This window comes from Contarinia nasturtii, unplaced genomic scaffold (assembly GCF_009176525.2).
Source record: "Contarinia nasturtii isolate CC-2019 unplaced genomic scaffold, AAFC_CNas_1.1 Cnas_scaffold_1371, whole genome shotgun sequence".
In the NCBI taxonomy this organism is placed as follows: Eukaryota; Metazoa; Arthropoda; class Insecta; order Diptera; family Cecidomyiidae; genus Contarinia; species Contarinia nasturtii.
The window spans coordinates 2,778,357-2,795,597 of record NW_022198708.1 but is presented as its reverse complement, the minus strand read 5'-3'; the positions used below and the strand labels follow the sequence as shown (position 1 = coordinate 2,795,597).

The 17,241-nt window shown below is 32.7% G+C and overlaps 3 protein-coding genes across 6 annotated transcripts; 2 read left to right on the top strand and 1 right to left on the bottom strand.

Annotated features, from left to right (window-relative positions):
* The first annotated feature begins 176 nt into the window (after positions 1–176).
* Positions 177–3,496, top strand: LOC116345729 (tyrosine-protein kinase receptor torso-like). Its single transcript, XM_031775370.1, has 9 exons — positions 177–419; positions 479–715; positions 795–1,893; positions 1,952–2,123; positions 2,189–2,447; positions 2,523–2,617; positions 2,699–2,956; positions 3,021–3,164; positions 3,225–3,496. The coding sequence occupies exons 1-9, from the start codon at positions 270–272 to the stop codon at positions 3,268–3,270; spliced, it is 2,460 nt and encodes an 819-aa protein (XP_031631230.1). The 5' UTR covers positions 177–269; the 3' UTR covers positions 3,271–3,496.
* Positions 3,497–3,883: 387 nt separating this feature from the next.
* Positions 3,884–4,419, bottom strand: LOC116345730 (dolichyl-diphosphooligosaccharide--protein glycosyltransferase subunit 4). Its single transcript, XM_031775371.1, has 3 exons — positions 4,283–4,419; positions 4,111–4,212; positions 3,884–4,024 (listed from the first exon to the last, which is right to left on the bottom strand). Exons 2-3 carry the CDS (start codon positions 4,209–4,211, stop codon positions 3,994–3,996), a joined length of 132 nt encoding a protein of 43 aa, XP_031631231.1. The 5' UTR covers position 4,212; positions 4,283–4,419; the 3' UTR covers positions 3,884–3,993.
* Positions 4,420–6,325: 1,906 nt separating this feature from the next.
* LOC116345728 (tyrosine-protein kinase receptor torso-like) lies at positions 6,326–17,187 on the top strand. Of its 4 annotated transcripts, XM_031775366.1 has the most exons (14): positions 6,326–6,361; positions 12,922–13,142; positions 13,413–13,655; positions 13,766–14,003; positions 14,078–14,166; positions 14,230–14,398; positions 14,470–14,633; positions 14,699–14,831; positions 14,903–15,250; positions 15,319–15,487; positions 15,559–16,156; positions 16,236–16,330; positions 16,418–16,675; positions 16,745–17,187. In XM_031775366.1, the coding sequence occupies exons 2-14, from the start codon at positions 12,981–12,983 to the stop codon at positions 16,860–16,862; spliced, it is 2,784 nt and encodes a 927-aa protein (XP_031631226.1). In that variant the 5' UTR covers positions 6,326–6,361; positions 12,922–12,980; the 3' UTR covers positions 16,863–17,187. The 4 variants fall into 4 exon arrangements, with proteins under 4 accessions (XP_031631226.1, XP_031631227.1, XP_031631225.1 ...); XM_031775367.1 differs by lacking the exon at positions 6,326–6,361 and having other exon boundaries at positions 12,355–13,142; positions 14,957–15,250; XM_031775365.1 differs by lacking the exon at positions 6,326–6,361 and having other exon boundaries at positions 12,355–13,142.
* The last annotated feature ends 54 nt before the right edge of the window (positions 17,188–17,241 follow it).

The following is a 17,241-nucleotide window of genomic DNA, read 5'->3' as shown; positions in this document are numbered from 1 at the left end:
CTATGGCACTCAATGTGCTCGTGCATAAGTGGTGTTTCATCACTCATAGCTTGTGTTTCTTGTTGAATGGTGCTTGTTCCGCACCGCAAATTGTTTCGTTTTATATGTATTCAATTTCGTTTTTTATCCTTTTTTTAAGTTTTTACATGTTATTTGATTGAAAAACATGTCTTTTTTCTTTATTTATTACCGACTATAGTTTTTTTTTTTTGAAAAGTAGTAGCGGTATAACAAAAGTGTTGTGACAAAAAAAAAAACAACCAACCGCAATGAAATCGGTCAAATTATTTGGAATTCTAATATTATTTAGTTACGTCAGATCCGATAGTTTATTGTTGAAAGAATCATTTGACGATGATGTGCTAGAATACAGCGCCGGCTGCACGGCAAACTGTTTGCAGCAGAACAATTTGACAGCGGTAAGAAATAGAAAAAAAATCCGAAGCCAAATTAATAAGACGATTTTTATTTTTCAAAGACATTATCATACTGTTTCGCGAGTTGTCGTACAACATCTGACCAAATTCCGTTGAAACAAAATCATGCCAATGGGACCATTCGACTGATATGTCGCGAGGTTGATTCGTTCATAATGGCAATGAGCATAAATATGGCCACATCCAACGATGAAAAGCAAAATCAGCATTCGGTATCGATATATTTGATTCACATTCGAAGTATTGTTGACCAAAAGACAGATCAAATCGTTTACATTGTAAGTTCATATAAATGGTTTCACATTTCATTTTAATCACTGTATTGATGTATCAAAATTCAATTTTTTTAAATGGCAGACCGACTCTTCAATCGTAAAAGTAGAAAATTTGCGAAAAAATACCAATTATTCCGTGACGGCAAGCAATTTCAATGGACATTTTGAATATCGGCATTTTGAGGCAGTGGCATTTTTCAAAACGCTGAACGATGAATACTATATTCCGGGCACGATATCGAATAATACGTTCAAATTGAATTATGACTTGCAACATGGGGAATTGACGTCGATAATAAGATGGGAACCGCCCACCGATATGATTTGCAATTATTACGTTCATTTATATGCAACACGTGAAGACAATTACTTGATTCCATACGACGAAAATGTAGTGAAAGCGATCGATCTTTACAATCTGAAGAAAGACGATCTCAAATTCGAAACGGAATACATTCTAGAAATGTACGGTGTAAATGGCAGATATCCAATGATTGTCGGCGAACGATGCTCATTTGAGTTTATAACGCCAACATGTTGGGAATTTCATGGATTCAATATGGAAAAATGTCGACCACCACCACTGTCAAATATTACCTCCAGCTACGATAAAATTCAAACGAACCTCTATAATATAAATATAACATGGGATATACCGACACATTTGCCCGACTACTATCAGGTATCACTGAATCTATTTTCAAATAAAGGCAACTGCCTATGGCAAAATGTGTCTGGTTTGCAAAATTATGCATATTTTTCCGATGTAAATACATTGGATGTGGTGTATGATGTGCAGATTATTGCATATTCAATGGGAGGTATCACCGAAAATGACATCGTTGAATTCAGTTTGAGAAGAAGTGCTCTTCCTTCAAACGTCAAGTACAAGTTCATCGCATTATGCATACTTACACCGTTTATACTTGTATTGAGTATATTGTCAATTATCGCTGTAATTCATAATCAACGCAATCGATTAAAACATAAAAGGCAACTTTTTCCAATGGACAAAGATATTCATATGCAAAAGATATTACGTTCACATTACAACGACGAAATGGAGATTGATCCGAAGAATATTGAATTAAAAGAAGTTCTTGGCGAGGGAGAATTTGGTGTCGTACGACGAGCAGTTTTAAAGCCAGCCAACATTGCGATTGCCGTGAAAATGTTGAAAGGTAAACAATTGAAAAATCGAACGATTCGAAAAATAATATCATAGCTATTGATTTACAGAGAATGCATGTGTTGAAGATGTCAAAGGTTTTCTGAGCGAAATAGCGCTCATGAAATCGGTAGGACAACATGAGAACATTCTGGGAATTTTGGGTCATTCCACAAAAACATACGACAAAATGATGTTACTTACGGAATATTGCTGTGAAGGGAATTTGCTGAATTATTTAAAGTATATTGTTGTCAATGTGTTTCAATAGATAGATGAAATGCAATTTTGTTTTTGTTTTGTTTCAGGAAATTTCGAGAAGCATTTACAGAGCCATGTGATTCACTGCAGAATTTCGTTCAAAATCAAACCTATGGCTTCTTTGCACCGTATGAAAATATTATGCATCAAGCCGACAAGATAATCGGTGATAATAACAACGAAGAAGATAACGTAGAAGTTAATGCGGTGAAAACAGACGACAATGAATCTGACTACAAGTATCAACAGCCATATCTCACAGGAAGAGATCTATTAGTATTTGCCAAGCAAATTGCTACTGGCATGGTATGCTAACCACTCAAACCATTTGCCATTCATTTTCCCTATTTAGTTTTTTTTTTTTCATCACATTGTCGACAGGAATTTTTGGCCAACAAAAAAATTGTCCATCGAGACTTGGCTGCCCGTAATGTTCTAGTCTGCACTGACAAAAGCGTCAAGATCGCAGATTTTGGGTAAGATATTGAAATAAATCATTGACATTCAATGTGGTATTTTTCATAATTTCGTGATAAAACACGTTTTCTCGTGTACAGTTTGAGCCGCGACATATACATAACCGATATTTACATGAGATCGAGCGCAGGACGACTTCCAATTAAATGGCTTGCATTGGAATCGATGACTGAACAGAAGTACACCAGCCAAAGTGATGTATGGTCATATGGTATTTTACTCTATGAAATCGTTACATTAGGTCGAACACCATATCCAGCTGTTCCAGTCGATTGCTTGATTGAATACTTGCAATCGGGAAATCGCATGTCAAAGCCACACAATTGTAGCCCAAAATTGTAAGTGCGCACTGAATATGGTAGCATAAATATTTTTAAATTTATTGATCTAATCTCGCTTCAGTTACGGATTGATGTTCTCTTGTTGGCATGGATCATCGGCTGATCGGCCTACATTCAGCGAACTACGTCGTAAGATCGATTGGTTCATTTTTCAGTTCGATAATGATGGAATGATCTCCATTGATAATATGGATATTAATAAGAGGTAAGTAGATAAGCCATAAACATATTCGATATAATGCGGAACATGTTTTGAATATTTTAGCTCCAGTAAAGAAATCGCCAAGAGTAATTGCCCAAGTCAATTCTAAACTACATCAAGAAGATTATGACAATATCATATCTTAGAAGAAACGTATTGGGTTTAAGAGTGACCTGAATAATTAAATCATCATAACGACGCCGAATTTAGATTAGAATCTTTAATGATGACATTTTATTTTTTCAAACGAATCTATCATCGCCACCAATCAATCAATTTTCTCCTTCATCACACAGTTTTTATGTTAAAAATTATTGTATTTTCAAATAAAAGATGTTAATAAAAATCATAAGGCTTGACCAAACACAAAAAATCTTTTATCCAAAACGAAAGATTCGACGAACACAATTTAGATGAAATATAAACATTTTTGGTGAAGTATAAACCAAGTTTTGACACTGCGTTGTATAAGAATATTGCTAGTGTTTTGTCTGTATGTCTTCAATGGTAAGGGTTTAATGGTATACGCAAAGACGCCAAATTAAATTTTGGAGTTCAATGGATGGCAATCTTTATCACAATTTAGAAATATCAAGGGTTTATTGGTGATCTACAGACTGAAAAACTTGAAGGATGAAGATAAAAATAGAGAATAGAACTAGAGATGTGAAAGCTTAATTACTTTTTCACGCGTTGGGTACTTTTTTTGAAGAAAAACAAAATTTTGTTTTTTATTGGTGGCGCACACACAGTATTCACTTATTTATTTTGAAAATCTTAAATTGTTTTGCACAAGCATTTTTAGAACTAAATCCATAAGAGAGTGTTGGAATTATTTGTGTTTGTTTTGAATGCTGGTGGGTCTGAAACGAAACAAAATGGTAATGACGAGTCATTAGTTGGCGTTGATCATCAAACGAACTGTGAAATATGTTTAAAAAAAATTTACCGTCCAATGTTTGCGTTAATGTAATGATAAGCGACGACCAAGAGAAACAGGAATACTCCCAAAACATTTGAGAAAATTGCCAATTGAATGTCGGTGATCATGCTGTAACAATAATTCACAAATTAGTTCAATAAAATCTCTGAAAAATACAGAAATCAAGAAGAAAACTCACTTGATTTTTGATGGAAACACGGGTAAATGCCGATTAATTGTGTATATATCTTCTAATTTCCAGAACGCTTATGACACGTAGTTTACATTGACACCGGGTTGACAGTTTACTTATCGTAATCTAGTACCACATCGACACACTACTGCAAAAGCATCGCATGAAGCACGAAATTTAAAAAAAACTGCGTATCGCAAGAAAGTCACTCTTATTTGTAGTTTTTTTTTAAATGCACCCAATTTTCCGTCAATGATTTAATAAAGCGGGATTGTAAATAGTTTATTTATGCTTGTTTTCGACATATTTCGACAGGTGTGTTCTTTTGAATTGTCTTTTTTGAAATTGCGTAATGTTGCAGATGTGATCAATGGTTAAAAATCTATTGAAAAACTTAGAAATAACTTTAAATTTATCATTTTATCTTTGTCACACTGTTTGGCATTTTGGTATAATAGATAATAGAATCTCATTCCCACTCTAATTACGACTTTGAAATCTGATGAAAATTTGCCGGCATGCATTAAGATGAGTGAGCGGTTCAGATCCAAAAATAAGTGAAAGAATGAATTTGATTTTTGGAAATTATTTCCTCATCAGACAATTTCTGTAGTCCACCTAAATGAAAATTATAAACAATCTACTCAATCAAATTAGACTTCTTCAATTCATTAAATATAATTTTGGAATACATAGTAATAAATACTTTTTTCAGTTATTAAATAACTTACCCGGTATGGAGAGTTGCGTCTGCGACAAAAGGGGCAACAGCTCTGTTGGTCCGCCTTCCAAGTATTTGAAGTCCAATTATAACCGCACGTACACCGGTAGTCTGCCATATATACCATAGAATTCATTTTGTTTGTACATTTTTATGAGCTACACAATATTATTCTTATAATTTTTATCAACTTGCTTTACTCAAAATAAAATACGACTGAATTATTATCAACACTTCGAATTTATATCTACATTTCGTGTCTCAAAAAGAAATGAAAAAAATGCTGATGTTGAGATTCTTTTTAAGCCAAATTTGTGTCGTAATAGATGAATACAAATATTTACATCAATTGGTGTAGAGACAAACGTGATTCATTCGTTATAATTAATAACTATATAAACAATTTAAATACTTTTTATAATGTTTGCATTTGTGTATATGCACAATAATTGATTGCTATGCATTTTCAATTTCAATTCACAGACATATATAATCACGAGGAGAGCTGAGCCAACGAAACATAACCATCACTCTTTTAATTAACTTATTTTGGTTCCTTTGAACATTGAAAAATGAAATTATTTTCTTATTTTGAACTGCCCGTTGATGAGTCTGACTCGCAATTAATATTATTCAACAACGCATATTGTTTTCTTAAAAAGTTTTTTTTCGGTTGAATATCTCATGATAAATCAAAATGTTTGAATGCTGTCGATACATTCACGGAATCAAAACAAAACAGTATATAATCTAGTACTGTATGGAAATCATTTTACTCCAGCGTAGTATGGAAAAACAAATGTCTTTTTTTTATTTGAAACAGTAACATTTTAGCTTTATTTCAAATTTTTTTTGTTGAGGATATTCAACTTATAATTTGAATAATGAACAATTTTAGAGAAAAAAATCTTTTCATGATATTTGCAATGGTTATTGAAATATTATTGTTTTATTTGCAATTTACACAATGCAAAAAAAGTGTACACTGTACAGTTACCAATTTTATTGATTTAAAATAATTCAGCATCAAAATTAGCAGAACGCCAAAGTTTCAAATTAAGCCGTACCGTTATTTGGTGCATATTGAATATCAAGATGGGCTGAGGTTATCGTCCAGCGTCTCTGTCACATTTAACATCACAAATAAGGACGGTTGGCGAAGCTTATCATGTTATCTGTATGTGTGGAATACATTGATTTTTGATTGACTCCGTTCAAAAAGCACGCAAAAACCATGGTTATCGCTTCACAGCTTCGGCAGTCTTATATTGAACGATTGAATGGGTGTAGTGTTTTGTTTTTAGTGTCTCGTTTGCTTTTGAAAATTTATTAAATTTTATATTTTTGCTATCTTTTTTATATCTGTGAGTTTTAATTTAAGTTGCAATTTTTAATCACATGAATTTCTTGTGAAAGACCTTTTTTTTTTAAATTAATATATTTAATTTTTCAATTGGCTCTCAATTGATGAACGGAATCTAAAGCCAAATATGAAATTCGTGAGAAGATATTTTATAAGAAAGTTCCAAGCTACTTACTTTACTTTATGGTATTTTGATTTGGACTTATGCTGAGGAGCCATTGATTTTAAACGTGAAGAATAGATCTAAAAAAAAATCCTTGAAATTAGATGTTTTTATCATAACATATACAAGATATTAAATATACATGATTTTTTTTTCTGCTACAAATGAATAATTGAAGAAATGAAAGAAAAAACGTGCCTATTTAAAATTATAATAAACATTTCTGGGCGCATGATGCTGATGTATAGGAGAGAACACATGCAACAATTGAAAATCAAACGACATTAAAAATCGTTCATTGTAGACGAATATTTTAATAGCAATCACCATATTTATTAGCACTTTGATTTTGCGCGCGAATCAACTTAATAAACAATGTTAAAAATGCCATGGCCTTTGTAGACTATTTATCCATACGCTCGATTTTGGAAATCACTATATATTCGAATATTCTACCATACATTTTTTAAAAACCTATTCGATCTATTTAAGTGTATTTAACAGTTCCGTGTGAAACGTCAAACGATCAACACGTACAATGACTACACACGAGCAATATCTTGAACTCATGAAAGAGAATTCACTTCTCAAAACACAAATTGAAAATCTCACAACGAGTTTAAATAATACTAAATCAGAATTTGATGAAATTAAAAATCAAAATTCAGAATTAATCCAATCAAATGGAAAATTAGCAGAGCAATTAACGCTACTTACATGCGAAATCGTTGATTTGAAAAACCAGTTATTGCAAAAAATTGCAACACCGACGGAATTCCAATCAAAACCCCACACACCAACGAAAAGAAGCGGCGATTTCTTTCTTTCAAGTTTTGAAAAAAAACAAAAGCCACTAAACTGGTCCACGGATCAAGAATCAACTAATAATTCGAGCGAAAATCCCAACAACGAAATGCAAGTCGACCGGGTTGAACATAACCTCAATGGCGATGAGAATGCAGAATCGCACAACACCGTTGTCAACACAAACGCAAGTGTTCAACCAACACCACCAAGCAATGACACAAATGAAACTTCATCTGTTCCAGTTGCTAACAACATCGACGAAGGATTTAAATCAGTCAGCTATAAAAAACCAAAGCAAAACCAAAACAACACAAACAAAAAAAACAACACTAACGAAACCAAAAACACAAAACCAGCACCAATCCAAGTCGAAGCAGGAAAAGACGGCTATCTTGCCCTGCACAGTACATTAACACGACAACTTGGCCAGGGTAAATTTATTGCAAACCACATGCGCGCAAACCAAGCGGTACGTATTCAGCCCGTCGACATTGAAACGGGTCAAAAAATCACTAAAATATTAGCTGAAAAAGGATACGAATTTCACACATTCAAAAGCAAAGAAGAACGAAGTAAATGTTTCATCCTACGTGGACTGAATGAATTCCAGAACATCGATGCAATATACGAGACACTATTGGACGCAGGTTTCCCTCAGGAGACAACTGTAACTCAACACATCACCGGTTTCCATAAAGCCAACCCGAATATCAAACACAACACTCTATTTCGAATTGTAGTGCCACATTCATTCGATGAAAAAATCATGAGCGAAATCGATGCATTATACGGCTTGCAAGTCAAATTCGAAAAGATGAAAGGCAGCAAAGTAATTCAGTGCAAACGTTGTCAGGGTTATTTCCACACAGCAAGCTCTTGTCATCACGCATTCAAATGTGTAAAATGTAACGAAAGCCATGAAATTGGAAAGTGTCCAAAAAATGCCAACCCAGATTTACCAATTCGATGTGTAAACTGCAATGGTGCTCACTCAGCAAACAATCACAAAGAATGTCAATTTTTCAACGAAAAAATTCTTCCGATTTTGAATAAGAAGAAAGCCGGACAAAAATTAAATCAAACAATCCAACCAAAACAACCGGCTCAAACAAAACAAACATTCCGTCCGAATCCATCGGCAAAACCAACACAAACGAACAAACAGAATCAGCAAATTGCATCAACGTCTGGAACACAAAACAACACACACAGCAACAACGCAATGTCCAGTGGAACACCTACTATGAAAACAAACAAATCGTCTAATATTAATGTAAGTGTTAAACCCAGTTTGTCACTCGATGAAAAGTTCGACAGAATGATGCTAAATCAATCGAAATTCCAGGAACAAATGGTTCATTTATTCGATAGACTCTCCGGAACCATGGCCAAATTCATTTCAAATACGCCGAGATAATCGCTCTGAACGTCCAATCTCTGAGATCCTTAAATCGAAGGATTTTATTTGAACAATTCGTCAAAGATTACTGCAAAAATGCAGGAATCATCATGCTTTCCGAAACAAATTTAAAACCCGACATTAATTTTAATTTAAAAAATTTCAACATTTTTCGAAAAGACAGACAAACAAATGAATGGGGCGGAGTCGCGTTACTTCTAAGAAGCGACATAAAGTTCCGCAACATACTTTCATACAGCTTCCCAATCGAAGCAATTATAATGGAGGTTTTCTTGAACGGTGAATGGATACAAGTTGGATCGATTTATATCCCACCAAATCTAAAAAAACAAAATGATTCTTACACATTATCCATAAAAGACTTTCAGGATATTTTAGATCCAAAACACAGGGGAATTTTCGGGGGCGATTTTAACGCTCGTTCGCCCTATTGGGGAGACACCTCTGCAAACGTATACGGCAATTGCGTCGAACATTTCATTAAAAACTCAAATTTCAATATTCACGCGCCCGACTCACCAACTTGTTTCAGAAGTCAAGGCGGCAGCTTCATTGACTTCTTCTTATCAACGAATATCGATCGATTCGCAAAATGTAAAACATTTCCATCCTTTTCGGACCACAATGCAATATCTTTTGATTTCTTTTACAATACCACTGACCCGGACAAACCGCTACGAACTGTAAAACAATATAATATGACCAACATTAAAAAACTAAATGAGTTCATATTCAATAAATTGGATTCACTCAATATCCCTACAAATCAAAATTTATCCAACAATGACATTGACCAAATCGCAAAAACCATCGATTCAATCTTTATCGAAGCCTCTGAAAAATTCATACCGCAAATACAAATTCCCACTGGAAATATTATCCTCTCAAAACAAACAAAAGTACTAAACAAACAATACAAAAAAATATCAAGAAAAAAATACAGAAACCGTTTCTGCCCAAACAGCGCCATAAATACTCTATTCAATCTAATCAAAAATATGTACATAAACTCACTCAAAAATGACATAAACATATTCTACAAAAATTATCTACTAAACATCAACTCAAATCTAAATGTTTTCGAGGCGGTTCGACGTCTTTCTAAACATAAAAAGAAAACCACTGAAATCTCAAAAGTGTTTCTTGACAACGACAAAACGAGGGCAATAACCTCTTCCACTCAAATTTGCGAAGAGTTTGCTAATCTTTTTGAGAAAAATCACACATTAACCACAAATCAAAACTCCATGTTTTCTACATTCGTTGAAAAGAGCATGATTTCTATAAATAACTATAACGGAAAAATCACATTCAACGATATTATTTCCGCTAACATTGCCACAATTGAGGAATTAAATGAATTAAACAAAACGTTACCTGACTCGGGCAAAAATATTCTCACTTGTGGCGAGGAGGTATCAAAAATTATTGCAGACAGTAACAATAAAAAATCCTCCGGAAGAGATGACATGCCGATCTACATTATAAAATTCTTTGACATGCGCATCATTCTACTACTTACTATTTTCTTTAACCACATTCTTGCCAATTATCACTTTCCAAATGACTGGAAAGAAGCAATGGTCATTCCAATACCAAAAATGAACAAAGACAACGCTCTCCTGTCAAACTGGCGCCCAATCTCTTTATTAAATGCATTATCCAAAATTCTGGAAAAAATCATCGATCTCAGATTAACGCCAATCATGGAGAAAATTTTACCAAACTATCAATTTGGCTTTAGAAATGGAAGATCTACATATCATCCGCTCGCCAAATTAAACAATGAAATAACCAATGGACTAAATGAACAAAAAATGACAACTCTAATCACACTGGACATTCAGAGTGCTTTTGATACGGTCTGGCACGATGGCCTAATGCATAAATTATTAAAATTCAAAATAAACATGCATTTAATTAAATTAATCCAATCCTTTCTCAAAAATCGAACTTTTCGTGTCAAGCGGGGTTTTAACACATCAAGCAAAAAAATGGTGAAAAGCGGGACACCACAGGGAAGCGTCATTAGTCCTAAGCTATTTAATTTATTTCTTTCCGATATTCCAAATAATTCCAGGGTTAAAAAACTACAATTCGCTGATGACATCATACTCTACATATGTCACCGTGCACCCATCAGCTGTTGTAAAACATTCAATGAATATCTTAAATGTTTACACTTTTACTACAACAATTGGAAACTAAAATTAAATCAAAACAAATCGGAATTACTGCATATAGTCGGCAGTACAAGTGATATTAGTAGAACGATAAAAATCAAGTTAAACGATCTCAGTTTTAAAATTGCAAACACTGTGATAGAAAGAAAAAAGCAAATCAAATATTTGGGAATAACTTTTAGCTTTAATTATCAGTTTAATCGAAATATTGACAACATAATTAAAAAAACAAACATTGCCTACTCTAGCATTGGCAACCTAATACGTTCTAAATTTATCGACCCAAAATTTAAATCAATACTCTATAAACAATATATAAGACCAATAATGCAATATGGTTCACCGATATGGCTAAACAATACAACCACGTCTTCATCACAAATTGAAAGAATACGAAAATTAGAGCAAAAAATCATCCGACATACTTCGAATACGTACAGAAATCGGGGATCTTTTAAATTTACAAACAACACTCAATTATATGAAAGAGCTGAAATTCTTAGAATTGATGTTCAACTTGCAAAAATTACTATTAAATTTCTGGAAAAATGTAAAAACCATATAAACGAATTTATCAGGGGAATTATCGAACCATTTAGGGAACAAAAATACTATAACAGCGCGCATCTACTGCATAAATCCGATGAAGACTTACTTTTTGACAATTTGAACAGGCTAACTGAATTTCATGTTGGCAAAAACAATCGTAACAGATTGATTTATAATCTAAATCAATAACTTTTTTTCTCTCCTTTTATACCTCCTTGGGTAATAGCAATATTGGGTTTTTTTTCATATTTTCCCAACTTTACAAAACAATTCATTCTAATTATATCATTGACGAGACTAATTCTACAATAGCATTTAGATAAGAGGCTTCAAACTGCCTCACTAAACGAAATCCTAATTATGTATTAGTTAAATTATAAGACCTTTTGTAAATAGTTTTTTGGTTAAAATAAACTCTAAACAAAAAAAAAAAAAAAAAAAAAAAAATTTAAGTGTATTTAAGTGAATTTTTAGACTTAAGTGTATTTTATATTGAAATAAGAAGACTAACAGCTTTTGTTTGCAGTTTTCTCTAAATAAGACTTCAATTAGATGAAATTATTATATTGGTTATAATATCAAGATTATCATTTCACAACAGAAGCACCCTTGTCACAATGTGTAACGTAAACACTATTGCGTCTTGACATATCTTTTCATTTTCGGCACGAATAAATATGAATGGGGTTGGATTTAAGTAACTTGAAAAATTGGAAAAAAAATCATTGAAAAATCTTTTTTCACTTATAGATTGTAAAATGACTCTATGTTAAAAAAAAACATGATGCCTTTTTATTTTCAACGGAATTACAAGTCATTTAAATTCAAACCCATTCCTATGTAATCCTATGAATAGATGAGGTTGCTCCATAGATCCTAGAGTTAGAGACTTAGAGGGAGGGATTGGATTTAAAAATTTTCGAAAATTTTGAAGGGTTTAAAGTCTATTCTATCCAGTGTAAATTTGCTTTCGAAAAAGGTGAAAAGCTAAGGAAAGGTCTTCAATTTTCACTTTTGTACTAACCTTTTTTTGTACTCTGGTCCCCCCACCTCAGAATCTATGGGTTACACTCTTTCCATTTTTTTTTATACAAGTAAGCAAATATCAGTTATCAAATTTGAAAGTTGAGAGGTTATCAAATGTGAAAATACTTTTCAATGTTTGAAGTGGTGTGATATGCATGTGGAAAAAATATCACGTGAAAATCCAAATATTGAAAAATAGATGTTATATGATAATATGTAAAACCTTTTGGTCTAATGTAAGATTGATGTGGGTAAAGGTTTGTTGATGTTGTTTGTAAAAAAAAAAATACATGTCACGTGTTATTATTTTAGAAGCTTTTGACAAAGGATATTTGCTAACCCCGATAAACGAATATTTGATGAAAACAAGGGAGATTTTTGATTGAATTGATTCAGTTTAAATTTGATTATAGGAGTTGAAAGTCATATATTCCGAAGAAAAATTAAAGAAAAAGAAGACGAAGGTGCAATAATGCATACAGTTATTCTTCAACTAGTGCAATTATTTTGTACTGCGTTGTTGTTTGATATCATTGCTTGCCACAACTTATCTTTGGAATCATCACGAAATGATACATTACTGAACACTGAAGTCAGTTGCACAGCTATATGTATGGACAGGAATCAAACGGCGGTAAATATTCCACAATAATTTTCCAGATTTACTCTCCTTTGGAACATAAAAGATTCTCATATGAATATTTAAAAACAGGGCAGACCGCCACACATTTTTTCAACGATGATGGAATTATCAGAAAAATTGAAAGCGTTACGTTAAAAATGCGCATGCAGTTGAAGTGTGCACTTTATGCATATTTTTAACACAACGCAGTATATTTTTCTTTAAAGTTATCTGGCTGCTCTATTTTGAAAAAAAAAAAAAAAAACAATATGCTTCTTTCAGGCTCTATCTAACTGTTACGAACAATGTAAAATGTCCAATGAAATGGCATTGAAAAATCTAAAAAGCAATGTAGATGAAATAATTCGTTTAAAATGCCGAGACGATGATTCACTGACAATTGAAGTGTATGGCAAAATGATTCAAAAAACGATTGAAACAAATCCAGACCAACGGCAGTACCAAGGATCGTTATTTTTGTACAAAGTACAAGAAAATGTGAATGCCCAACGCATAATTTACATTGTAAGTAATAGAGATTTACATAATACTCGGGTCAAGAATTATCGGACGACAAGCCTTCTCGGATCACTCCTTAAATGAGTATTAATTTGAAATTAAAACTTCCTTGATAGGCCGACTCACCAATTGTGCAAGTGGAAAACTTACAGGAAAATACAGTCTACAATGTAACAGCTAGTATTTTTGATGGTAATTTAAATTATCGCCATTTGCCCATGGTGTTGTTCAAAACATTGTCAAATGGATACACACCAAAGAAAATATCAAATGAAACCATCAAATTGAATTACAATATTTCAAACGATTTAAAGCATCCATTGAAAGTAATAATTTCATGGGAACGTACTGAAGGTGCTCTATTTATTTATATATTTCAACCGGCAAACAATGGTTCCATATCATTTTATCGATAATTTTTTGCACAGATATGACCTGCTACTACGAATACAGTCTTTTAAAGAGAGACATAAGTGTTTTTGATGATATTGAACCATCTGGTTTACAACATTTGAAGGTTATTTACAAACGTTTACATGAGTAACAACAATGAATAATTTTAAAATAATTCTAATCACAGCAAAGCGAACTGAATGAAATCAAAAGAAATGTGTCGTATGGAACGAATTATACATTTGAAATTTTCGGCTCCAATATGAAAAATAATTCAAATGAAGGAGGCCATTGCGTTTTTAACTTTACTACACCAACTTGTTATGAAAGGCATGGAAATTTATCGGAAATGTGTCGTAAGAGAAAATCATATAATCTCTGATGAATTATTCAATTAAATGAATAAATGTTGGTAACATTTTAATAGCTCCGGTTCCATTGGCGAACATCAGTTCGACGTCAGAGTTGATTGGAAACGATTTATATAACATAAATATTACATGGAATTTACCAGAAAAACACCCGGTCAATTACAATGTATCATTAAATCTAAGAACCATTGGTGATCATATATCACAGGATATAAATGGTGTATGTTCTCTCACTTGAAATTTAAATGAAAAATATCGATTAATATTGAATAATACACTTTTTAGACCACAAATTTTGCCTTTTTTCCTGAAGTTAACATTTCTGATCCCGGTTATGATGTGACGATTATTGCGTTTTCATTAAACAATCAAAGAATAAACGAAGCCAATTTTAACTTGCCAAAAAAGTCTTTCTTCGGTGGGTAATTTTAATATATAATATGTTGGCAAAAAGTTTAACCTCCTTTTTATTAATCCCTTCGATAAAAGAGAAGTGTTTCAGCTATTGTCCCTTTGAATTTTCTGAACTTTGTCTGTTTCCAGATGAATACAATCAAACACTTAAAGTAATTGGGATTTTATTACCAATTTTGACATTATTGGGTGGCTCCTTTATTTTCTTTGTGATACGATATCGACAAAATCAGTTGCGACATAGAAAGGAAATTGATTCGAAAGAAAGGGAATTGCAAATAATATTAAAATCGCATAACGAAGATGAATTGGAAATTGATGCAGCAGATGTAGTACTATATGAAGAGTTGGGCAAGGGAGAATTTGGAATTGTGAAAAGAGGAGTTTTGAAAGACAAGGATATTGCTGTAAAAATGTTGAAAAGTATGAGATAAAAAGTGTCTCAACGAACGATAGAATTTGATGAAATAAATCTGATTTTCGATTTACAGAGGATGCTTGTATCGATAATATCTTGGGATTTCTGAATGAAATTGGTTTAATGAAATCAGTTGGACAACATGAGAATATCGTTGGAATTGTTGGCCATTGCACCAAATTGAACAATATTATGTTGCTCACAGAGTATTGCCATGAAGGAAATTTGCTGGATTATCTACGGTGAGTGTTTTCTAGAAATCAAAAGTACCGTTTTTTTTTTTAAATATAAGAAAATATTATTTTATTGTTAGAAAATTTCGTGCATCATTTTCGCCAGAATTTTATACTGACCAGACAAATGTTATAACACTTTCATCGTTCGAAAAATCAACTGAAAATATTTTCAACTTTGATTCCAAGTTGGTTGATAAATTTACGCTCAAAGACAAATCACTTTCGTTGTCAATCGTTGATTCGAAAACTCCACAAAAAATGTTGGCGGAAACGAACATAATTTCCAACCGATTATACGACGAGGATACAATGAATGATCCAAACTATAAAAAGGAACGTTCAAAAATTCTATATGAAAATGAAAACATAATTGCATCCAAATTGAATGAATGTAACAATGCAAACCCCAATGAATTAGTTCATAGCCGCAAATGTATGCAGAAACCAAAAAATCTGGATCGAAAAATTGAAACGGGAACAATTCTTTATGATTCGGAAGTGTTGGTTTTTGCTGATAATCAAGCATATGAACTTGTGTTGTCAGCGGAAAATGGTCTCATGGGCAGCATGGAAATGAAATCATCGAAAATAGATCAAAATAGACTAAGCGAACCGATTTCTTATATAACCGGAAGAGATCTATTGATGTTTGCTAAACAAATTGCAAATGGCATGGTAAATTTTTTTATTAATATTCTTGAAATTGACCATGATTCGTTGATTTAGTGTGAGATTTTTTTAAAATGAAAATCAGGAATTTCTCGCAAACAACAAGATCGTTCATCGTGATCTGGCTGCTCGTAATGTGCTTGTCTGTAGTGACAAAACGGTAAAAATTGCAGATTTCGGGTGATTATCAACCGTTTAATCAATGAATTTAATCTTCTCTCTATATATTAGAAATGACATGATTCTCTTGATTTTTTTTTTTTTCAGTTTGAGCCGAGATATTTACGTTAATAAAATCTATATGAAGTCTAGTCAGGGTCGAATTCCAATCAAATGGCATGCATTAGAATCGGTGATTGATAATAAGTACACCAGCCAAAGTGATGTATGGTCATATGGCATTCTGCTGTATGAAATCGTTACATTAGGTCGAACACCATATCCAACAGTTCCAAACGATTACCTAATTGATTACTTGAAGTCTGGAAATCGCATGTCAAAACCGCCCAATTGCAGCCAGCAAATGTAAGATTCAAGTATTCTTACTACGATTCTGATTACTAACATTTTGACCATGTTGCAATATCTTTTCAGCTATGATTTAATGTTCTCATGCTGGCACTGTGAACCGGGCGACCGACCAACTTTTAATAAAATATCACGAAAAATTGAGTGGTTCATTCGCCAATTCGACGCAAATAATTTTTGTTGATAGATCGAAAAAATATCTGATATTGAAAAAAAGATATACATTTTCCATTTATTTTAGAAGAATTTATAGAGTATCAAATAGTCTTGGGGTCTATCATCATTTTCAAAATATTTTTCAAACAAATTAAGCAGACTCATCGTATCAGCTAGATGATTAGATCGCTTCCATTGTATTTTTTCGATTTTATTGCCAATTGTTTTCCTTTAATAAAAAGTTTTTTTTTTATAGTCGAATCAACCAATATAAAATCACAGTATATACATTACAAAAAAATCACAAAATTCAATTGACAAGTTAATAAATACTTTGCACAGAATATACGGAATCCTTGGATGGTTTTTTTATAACGTTAATGGGTAACTTCAGGTGGTTCTGAAGA

Coding starts and splice junctions, on each gene's coding strand:
- LOC116345729 (XM_031775370.1), top strand. CDS start 270: ATGAAATCGGTCAAATTATTTGGAATTCTAATATTATTTAGTTACGTC. Junction 1,894..1,951: donor TGCCGTGAAAATGTTGAAAG/GTAAACAATTGA, acceptor ATTGATTTACAG/AGAATGCATGTGTTGAAGAT. Junction 2,124..2,188: donor AATTTGCTGAATTATTTAAA/GTATATTGTTGT, acceptor GTTTTGTTTCAG/GAAATTTCGAGAAGCATTTA.
- LOC116345728 (XM_031775366.1), top strand. CDS start 12,981: ATGCATACAGTTATTCTTCAACTAGTGCAATTATTTTGTACTGCGTTG. Junction 14,167..14,229: donor CTGGTTTACAACATTTGAAG/GTTATTTACAAA, acceptor TTCTAATCACAG/CAAAGCGAACTGAATGAAAT. Junction 16,157..16,235: donor AACAAATTGCAAATGGCATG/GTAAATTTTTTT, acceptor AATGAAAATCAG/GAATTTCTCGCAAACAACAA.
- LOC116345730 (XM_031775371.1), bottom strand. CDS start 4,211: ATGATCACCGACATTCAATTGGCAATTTTCTCAAATGTTTTGGGAGTA. Junction 4,025..4,110: donor ATTAACGCAAACATTGGACG/GTAAATTTTTTT, acceptor GTTTCGTTTCAG/ACCCACCAGCATTCAAAACA.